Source organism: Silene latifolia, chromosome 1 (genome assembly GCF_048544455.1).
Source record: "Silene latifolia isolate original U9 population chromosome 1, ASM4854445v1, whole genome shotgun sequence".
Lineage (NCBI taxonomy): Eukaryota > Viridiplantae > Streptophyta > Magnoliopsida > Caryophyllales > Caryophyllaceae > Silene > Silene latifolia.
The window spans coordinates 72,715,730-72,725,581 of NC_133526.1; the positions used below are offsets into that span (position 1 = coordinate 72,715,730).

The 9,852-nt window shown below is 37.1% G+C and overlaps 1 protein-coding gene across 2 annotated transcripts; it reads right to left on the minus strand.

Annotated features, from left to right (window-relative positions):
- Positions 1-3,444: 3,444 nt before the first annotated feature.
- Positions 3,445-9,637, minus strand: LOC141606437 (uncharacterized). 2 transcript variants are annotated; one of them, XM_074425559.1, is made up of 4 exons: positions 9,107-9,637; positions 6,197-6,352; positions 5,243-5,902; positions 3,445-4,741 (listed from the first exon to the last, which is right to left on the minus strand). In XM_074425559.1, exons 1-4 carry the CDS (start codon positions 9,458-9,460, stop codon positions 3,677-3,679), a joined length of 2,235 nt encoding a protein of 744 aa, XP_074281660.1. In that variant the 5' UTR covers positions 9,461-9,637; the 3' UTR covers positions 3,445-3,676. The 2 variants fall into 2 exon arrangements, with proteins under 2 accessions (XP_074281660.1, XP_074281670.1); XM_074425569.1 differs by having other exon boundaries at positions 6,197-6,791; positions 7,085-9,637.
- Positions 9,638-9,852: the final 215 nt, after the last annotated feature.

The following is a 9,852-nucleotide window of genomic DNA, read 5'->3' on the forward strand; positions in this document are numbered from 1 at the left end:
GTCTGTTTAGATTGTAATGGAAGTTGCAAGATCTTCAAAGGTGAACCTAAAAACAAGGGCAGTTTGTTTGGAAGGTGCCCTAAATGTAATGAGAATGGATTGATCAAGTGTCCAACTTGCTCTTACTGAATTCTAAGCACTAGTAAATAAGTTGGGAGTTAATAATTAAATGGGTTAACTAGCTCTGATTGAAGAAATTCAAGTTGGAAGCGGTTCACTAAGTAAGTTGTCTTCAACTCCAAAGGTAGGTAATTAATCTGCTTTTACGTACTGCAGCTCGTAGGTTGTATTAGTCATCGTATCATCAACACCCCCAAAACATATAATAATGATTTGGGATCCACTCTAGCTCTTACCTAAGCAGTTGTAATTAATTAACAATGGTTTATTATTATCTAGTTGGTTGTATATATATTTAAGATGAATGAATATCCATGTTTAGACATTTTATCGGTGTCGTTATTACTTCTAATGGCGGTGTTGGTATGTAAGTTATATAAAGAGGTGGTGTTAACTTTAAAGATGGTGGGTGCATCAGGTCCGTAGGAAGGAACTATTGGATTGAAGAGCTTCAGTACGTATTGCTAACTTATGCATGCTACTTTGCTTTCTATGGAACATCATTAATTAATTCATTATCTAAGAATTTCACGTAGGCTACTACGATTAAGCTGATGCTCATGATGTAAATTCAAATCTCATCGACATTCTTTTATGGCTTCTTCGTCTACATCAACTAAGTTGGTAAAATGTCGTGCATATAGATATAAGTGATGATAGAGGTGCTTCCCTCGTTCGCTTCACATTATTACCCCGTCTGCCACTGAATCTAAATATGTATAACATGAAACGGATACCAAACAAAATAAAAGCACTCTACGTCCTTTAAAAATCAATGCAATACAAATTTTATGGCACTGGGTCTTGTTTTAGATGGGTCATTTTGGTTTGAAGTACTAACACTAGTTGTATCATTGTGGTTATATTTAACCGTATAATGGCCACGGGTATAATGGCCACGGGTATAATGGCCACATATACCCGTCTGAAACTTCAGATGAAAAGTGGCCATCTGAAACAAGACTTTACGATTTGGTTGAGTACATTACATGATACATACCCTAGTATTCAAAGTGCAGGCAGTATATTGGGTGTAGTTTGTCAAACACAAATTCTCATTATAGACGGGAGATATCCGTCTTTAGTTATAGACGGACTAAATATCCACCCACTTTAACCATAAGATAAGCAACAAGTTGTATAGTAAGACTCAAAAATATGACAACTTTAAGCATATTTGACCCATTTTTTACTTTATCCGTCTATAGTGAGACTAATTGTTTATCAAATATTCCCTCCTATTCTACATAACCCTCCCCTTTCATGGAGGACACGGGAATTAAGGGAGGGTAGTATTATATGATAAAGTATTGGAGTGGGGTAGGAGATTGGAGAGGGGGAAGGTATTGTGTGATTAAAATAAGTATTGTTTTGTGGGGTAAGGTGATTAAAATAAAGATTGTTGTGGGGTAAAGTGGTTAAAACAAGATAAAGTAGGAGTATTGTGGGGTATTGTTGTGGGGGTGAGGTGATTAAAATAAGTATAAAAGTTTGCCAAATAAGGAAATAGGGAGAGTATTGTGAATAGACGAAAAAAGAAATAGGGAGAGTTATTTAGAATAGGAGGGAGTATAACAAAACATGGAGGAGTGAAATAGTACTCCCTTCAACCCCCTATTTTCTTCCTTTTGTTTTGAGGGCAAAAATTAAGAAAGATGGCAAATTTACCCATTTGCCATCATGTTACCCTACATGTCTCTCGCCTTTCACCAAACCGACTATTCCTTCCCGTCGGCAATCTCTCCACCGCAGGCCCATATTGATCATGTCATCATCGGCGACCTCGCCCCTTCTCCTTTCTTCTCCCTCACCGGCAGCCTCTCCACCGCAGGCCCAACCGGCCTTCCCTTCTCGCCGGATCTATTCATTTGTTATACATCTGGTGTTTTTTTTTTTCTAGCGGTTTGTCTCCGATGGCCTCTAACCTTTCTATCGCCGCCTTTTCCTTCCTTCTCTTCCCCTTTCTCCTTCCTTCCTTTCTTCTCCAACCAAATCTACAAGAAATGGCGGGTTCCTGGTTGGTTGTCAGATTTACACTACTTTTTTTTTCAATTATTGAAATTGTAGTGGTTGGTGGTGGCGAAAAAAACGATTTGTCAGAGGGCGGTGATAGTGTGGTGGTCAGATCTCGTTTTATCTTGGGTTTCGTGGGGTCAAAGTGGTAGTGCTTGGTTAGTGGTGGCTGCAAGAGGGAGAACGACGGGAGAAAGGAGGAGTTGTTGGAGTCGTGGTTGAGTGGTGGTGTCATTGGTCTGGCGGTGGTGGTTGAGGGATTGGTATCTGTGGTTGTGATAGTGTTGGTGGTGGGGCGTAACAAGAGCACGGGGTTGAGAACTTGAGATTGGGACGGGGTGTAATAGTTCATTTAGAGATAATTTATGTCCAAATAAGAAAATAGGGAATAATATGAATAACTAAATAAGGAAATAGGGAAGAATATGATGAATTGGAGGGATTATAATACTCTCTCCAATTTCATTTATTGTTCCTCTTTCTTTTTGGCATAAGAAATAAGGGAATCAATTTGGATCACACAATACACATGACCCTACATCAAATTAATTTTAGACTACACAAAGTTGTCCAAAAAAGAAATAAGGGAACAATAAGAAAAATGGATAAAAAGGAAAAGAGGAATAGTAAATAAAATTGAAGGGAGTACAATCTTAGAAAAAGGAAACAGTATGCGGAAAAGCAACAAAAATGAAAGGAAGCTTCAGCTTTACAGCTCATATATTTAAATCATTATTTTATTATGGACTTTAATCAACTATCAATATTCAATACCCCTACTGCTCAAATAATGATGACACTAACCACCATTTTACTCTACAAATGCCAATATTCTTCTTCTGTAATTAAAGATTACACAAAACACAAAATTAGTCAATTGAATATGTACTCCATAAAAAGTATACAACTTTTTTTATTTGGTTTCATTTTCAGTCTTTACGTTACGTTTTCATGGATCACGTAGTACAAGTATTCCATTCGATTCTTTTCCTTCTTTACATTTTTACTTTTTTGTAAAAAGTATTCTAATCACACATAAGGAATCAAATTTGGGAGAAAATATATTGCGATATTTGAATTAATGTGTTTTCCAATAGAAAGGGAAAACTTAAAACAAGCTTTGATCAAAATACAAACCTACAAAAAAATCAAAAAAAAAAAAAATAAATCAAATCCATTGAAAAAATCCGGATTTTCCAATATAAAGTGATTTACAAATGACTATTTTCATCACCTATGGCAATATGTCGTAGCTAAATCAGCTAAACTAGTTGACAATTACAAAACTCAATTTGAAACTATAGAAAATGATGAATCAAAAGAATACTTTTGGGATATCTCAAATAAAGATTGATAAACCACCCACAAAAGGCTAAGTATCATTCCAAACTGATCCTTTACAAGATTAAAGTTATGCCTAAGGAAAGATTACAAAAGGAAATGGCAGTTTCCTTTCCTCCAGTAAGCACTGGAAAGCGCAACCTAAAGCTTTTCAACAAAAGGGGAAAAAGCAGTTAGAGCCTTAGCTAAAGATATACACCGTCTAATGACACTCCGTGATGGCTACTTCCATTTCATGTGCTACGTTAGTCGTGAGATTCACCGGTTCAACTGCTAGTGGTGGTTGGATTTGCGTGTAATGGAGCTCGATCTGAAGCCGATGGAGTGGGGGTGAAGTCACCAGGCCTTTCTTCAGGTCTACAAGTAGTTCCCTTAGTGGTAGTGCTGCTAAGAAATTTTTTATATAGTCCTTGCAAGCCTCCTTCCCTTGACAAACCACTTCCTCCTCTTCATGCTTGGTAGGCTCATCCGCCGTGGACAGGACAGCCCCATTAGTCGGCCCAGGCTCAGCTCCCTCTGTTGATTGATCTAGGACAGGTTTATCATCCGATGATGGCAAACTATCCTGGAGTTTTACAATCTTGGTATTCCGGTCAAATTTGAGAATATAAGCTTGGTTGCATCCTTCATATAGCCTCTCCCCTAAGGTATCGATGATATAGTAAGCGTCAAGCTCGACTTTGAGGATAAAGAAATGGTCGTTCCAACTAACGACATAAACATATGGCTCGCTGACACTAGAATTATCTAATCCGACACGAGTAATCTCGACCCATATTCCATCGAATGACATAGCACCGTGTAGAAAGTCGAATTTGCCCTCCTCAGCTTCTTCTGGATGGAAGAACCCGATAAAAGATTTGCCAGTGTCGACAGACAGAGGCCGAATCTTGGCCTGTAAAACAGTTTCTAGATCAAAATGCTTGTCGGGAAATCTTTCTCGGTAGGTTTCATTCATACAAAGTCTTCTCCATTCCAGTGAACCTTCTCTGATCAGACTGTCGAATTGAGATTTGATAGGCATAGTGCCGCAATTATTATGGAACCAGTCGGCGATCACAGCAACCAAAGCAGTGCAAGCACTTTCACCGGCTGCCCTCTCACTCATCTGATCAATTGAAGCAAAGAATACCTCTGCATAAAGTTTCATATGCCCATCACGGCTAACGATTTCTTTTTGGTCCCAGCTGCCCACGGCAAAGTAATCATCTCCAAATTCTGACACTGATAACCTATTTGCTGCCGAATCTTCATCAGACTTGAGACACTGAAAAAAATAACATCGCCATCTTTTAATTTCCATTTCCAATGGAGTCAAAGACTCATAACTCACTATCCTTTTATTTTGGTTTATTATGATTGAAGAAAGCAAAGTGAGTCACAAACTTAGTTACGGCTTTTCTTGTTGTGTACTGTGTAGTAATAATCATTGAGTGAGTTCTCAGTGCAATTTTCATTATGAAGTTTTCGAAAATAACCTCTATGTTATTAGCACAAGGGAAGGTAGCATATATCCCTAATCCCGCCATCCAACTTCCCATAGCGGAGCTATTGTATCACTAGGTATTTTTATTATTGTTCATCAAGTTTTAATCATGTTTGGGAAACAATGACTTCCACCAAATTTACTCGAAGAGAACAGAGCTTTTTAAAAAAAAAAAATCTAAGAAGGATGAGATAACGGCGTTTAAAAGCAAAAATGTTACTAACATTTACTATGGTGCAAAAACAGAACAGATAAAGCAATAAAGCAACAAGGTGCGCTCACCCCAAGTGAGACAGATTCATCAGAGCTAAGCTGCCGTCTATCAAAGTCAATATCATCTCCGCCTTCTTCAGCATACGCCTTCTTTAGCAATGGTTCTCCCTTAGCTTTAGGAGATCTGAAGTTTAGCTTCCTCTTTCTCCAAGGAAGGATACTACGCTTCGTGGTTTGCATTAAAGGCGACTCAGAAACTGAACCAGTTGCATCTTCTCTGACTGAGCACTCAACGTCTGACTTCTGTTGACTGTAGTAAATCCAATCTTCATCCTGGCTACTAACCCGCATGCTAGAGAAGAATGAACCTCCAAAATAATTAGCATAAGCCAGAGTCCCATAACTAAAAGACTTTCTAACACTAGCTTCCTCCTTTCCTTCATCGATCTCTCCTTCGCCGAATTCCTCAAACGAATCCGAATCAAATGGATAATCACCGTCTTCACTACTCTCTTCCTCACGACAAGCCTTCTTTGTTCTTCTGGTTGATACATATTCTGTCAGAATTTTAACTTTTCTTAGTCCAGCTTTGAGTGCAGAAAGTTCGTCTTTCTCTGCTGGCAGTGTATCTCCCGATTGGGGTGGAGATGAAGACAAAGGAACTATCGAGCGATGAAGCGAATCTCCGGAATCTTGAGCAGTTCTAACTTCCAACAGGCTCAAAGATATCTGTAACAATAGATCACCATCTATGATTATTAAATCCAAGACAAAAGGAAACAGATTTGGAACAATAGTTTTTTTAAGTAAGTTAAATGACTTGCATGCGCTTACAATTCAACACTATGAAAAGAATCAGGGAAAATCATGTGCCCATTTTCGTCATACACTAATAACTTCCTTGGACGATTCTATGTAGGCCTTGACAATAAGATATAAATAGAACAGGAGCCAATAAAGAATATTATTACAACTACTCATGCAATGAAAAATAATTAGTTTATGTCAAAAGTATGGGCTTACATGTAAGCAAGGGCAAGGGTCGGAAGCATGGCCTGGAACTGTCAGAGGAACGGCCACATCAAATTCTTTCTGTTCAGTCATGGATGCATATTCAGCTAGATTTAGTGATGCAAATGCAATGACAGAAACCTTGTTCTTCCCACCTGTTTTTGAGTCCTGAACACCAAATAATTTGTGAGCTTACCTAGCCATAGAATGCTAGGATAAAAGTACCAATAGCAGCTGCAATGGCTTTATTTATGCCCCCCTTGAATTCTTGACAATATAAATTATTCAACATGACATGTTTTTTCAGATTACAAAAACTTATATGACACGTACATGTGATACGAACCCATAAATCATATAATTAAATGACTTCCATAAATAAAAAAGTAATGTACTCTATAAGAATTTCTGTTGCTCTTCCATGTGAAACTTCTCACATAAGACTCGCTTTTGTTAGATATACGTAATGACTAATGAGTTGGCCTAACAGACAGATAAAGTATCACCTAATCCTCACATGTACTTTTCAAATCAACAGGAATCGGAGGAAAAGATGATCAGGAACATAAAGAGAGCATTTGCATTCACACATTCTGAAAGCATCCCCCTTATACTAAAAGAATAAGAGATCTCCCAAATATTCCCGCTTAAATGAATTTGGCTATAATTGGGCTTTCATTATATCATATCTGTAATTGGACTTTTATTATATCATATCTGTAATTGGACTTTCATTATATTACATCTAAACTGGATTATCCACCAATTAATGGCAAAACATTAACAAAAATAAATTACAATTAAATTTCAAATTGAGTTAAATATAAGTTGAATAATTGCTATTTTCTTTAATAATTCTATCTAAATAACCGCGCATTCGCGCGGGATCTATACTAGTACTGGAATAATGCAAAGGAATCTCGTGTTTGGCTTATATTGGCAAACTCAATATAGATGCTTTTGGAATAATGCATTCCTTGGATTACAGAATAGCCATTACTCATCTCCCACAATAAATTGGTACCATTCTTATCAAGAATAATCATATGCAGAATCGAACCAAGAGTTTCCAATCAAAATAGACATCGACAGAGAGTAATCATAAATCCTGATACTATTTAACATATCTCTGCCAGTTCAGAAATCTTTGAGCACTTTCCAGTACAGTCTATCATAATCGCTGACCCTAAGACGATTTGGTAAGCTACATGTGATGCAAAAAAAGATTTGATAAACTACAGAAGATATAGTATTTCTTGTCGCAATATGTTTAGGAATGAGCTAAAATAGATCAAGACAATATGTATTTTATGATATTTGTAATGAGTTAACCGGACCAACAAATTGGAATCTAAAAAGCATGGTACAGGTTTGAGACTTGATATTGGATTTAGTTCACAACCTGATCTCGGCTTTTTTACCATAACGTAGCCAATACCTTCAAAAAGTCTAGTAGCGATAAGTTTCAAACCTTGATAGTTGATAACTCGGTTGTGATGTGGTGTCGTGGACTCGTGGCCTAAAATTAATATCGTAATCTAAAGCATATCATAAGTTTGCAGCAAAGTCGTATCTTGTATGTACTTTAGATCAATAGGAATCGGAGGAAAATAACATCCCAACGAGTAAGAGAAAGTTTTCACTAAAAAGACAAAACTGGAATAATGCAATGGAATCTAACATTTGGCATTTTGGCTTATATTGGCCAACTTATTGTTGTTGCTTTCAGAATAATTCCTTCCTTGTATAACAGAATAACCATCAGTTATCTCTGATATTCAAATAGCATTCCTATCTTTTCAATAATAATTATGCTTAGAAAAGAATCAAAAGTTTTCACTCAAAAGACACGTCCCCAAAAGATGATGATGATAAATTAATCCCGATTCTGCTCTAATGTATACTCCGTATTTGCCACTTATGGAAACTCAACAGATTTCAAATACACTCAATCATGATCAATATCATCTCAAACGATATGGTAAGGTACATTTGATTTACAAAGAAATTGATAAACTGAACGTATCTATACGTATAAGTATTTCCAGGAAAAAAGTTTAGGAATCATCTCAACTAGCTTTGAAGTAGGCACAGTTTGAGTACCCCAACCATCTAAGAGCAGACTTGATGATGGTTGAACCTTACCACAAACCCCGTGTCAGCCAAAGACAGCGCTTTTTAAGACTGAGCAGCCAATAGTATAGAAAATAGATATAAGCGCCCTTATTATAGTTACTCTATTGTTGTTAATAGTTTCAGAATTGTTTTACAGTAAAATCTATTTCAACCAATTCCATCACTTATTCCTATTTGTTGCAAGTACAATACATTGCACCCAAAGCAGAATCATCCTGATTCCTATATCCCAAACCCTAATAACAATTTCGCCACACCACAATGTGAGTGCAAACAAAGAGAATAATCCCATAATTCAGTCTACCCATTCTAGTTCAAACATACTCCTATATACCTAAAAATTTGAATTGATTGCTAACAAATTAAATTAACTCAATTAATAGCCGTCTCATTTTAATTTTAATTTTAATATAAATGTGAAACCAAACCATGTTGACTCTTCCGTCTCAGGATAATATTATGATGAGACCGTCTCCACTCTTCACTGGACAAACTATAACCAAACCATGTTGACTCGTTCCGTCTCAGGATAATATTATGATGAGACCGTCTCCGTTAACTCCACTAGACAAACTATGACCAAACCATGTCGACTCTCGTTTGGTGTCACGATAATATTATGAGACCGTCCTAACTAAGCCAAACTATATATAATTAATTGGCAAGAAATTAACAAAAGAAGAAAATCTGACCAAACACGGATAATTAGGGAGAAATCGCCTAACCTTTTACCCACATTTGTACCAAAAATATCAACATTAAAAAAAAATAAAAAGAAAGACTTACATGAAGAAGAGAAAAGGAGATCTCCCAAGGATGAAACGAAACTTGATTATCTTTATCATTAATATTAGAAGTAAAACTACAAATACTGGAAAACTCCTGGTCCCAGTTAAAAACGGCGCCGTTTAATTGATCAACAACAACCTGTTTAGTAGAGTGTCGTTGAACGGACCTCCGTCGAATTAGGTGGAGTTTAGGTGGGCCCTTCCAACGAATCTCAACCGTTAATTTAGGATCTAGATCTCCATCATCCGAAGGTGGCCACCCCTCCAGACGGCGTAACAGAAGTTTAACCTCGTACTTCTTGGTGGTCAACTGTGGGGGCCACGGCCTCCACCTCATCATCTTCACCACCATTATTACAGTCTTAGTATAACAATACGATGCGTTTAGGGAGTTAGAGGTAGTGTAACGTTGTGTTTAGTTTGCATTTGAATTTTTTTATTAATTGAGAGAGAGAGAGAGTGTGTGTGTGTGAAGAAGTGAAGAAGGGAGGGGCGTGTTGGATTAATGTTTGGTTTTGTCGAGTTAATTAAGTAAGTAAACTAGAGGGTTGAGTTAAATAGTAACGTAGGTAGGAATTGGCGGGTGTTAATGGGGACCACACGTTTGGGTTTACGCTGTTTTTTAGCCTCGGATTCTTGGACTTATTTCTGTTTTTCTTTTCTTCACTTCTATTACCTTGTATAAAGTCTTGTTTGTGACCGTACTTACAAGGTCCTTCCCTATTTACTCTCTTCCTCGCTCTC

Coding starts and splice junctions, on each gene's coding strand:
- LOC141606437 (XM_074425559.1), bottom strand. CDS start 9,460: ATGGTGGTGAAGATGATGAGGTGGAGGCCGTGGCCCCCACAGTTGACC. Junction 6,353..9,106: donor TCTCCTTTTCTCTTCTTCAT/GTAAGTCTTTCT, acceptor TTTGGTGTTCAG/GACTCAAAAACAGGTGGGAA. Junction 5,903..6,196: donor ACCCTTGCCCTTGCTTACAT/GTAAGCCCATAC, acceptor CTATTGTTACAG/ATATCTTTGAGCCTGTTGGA.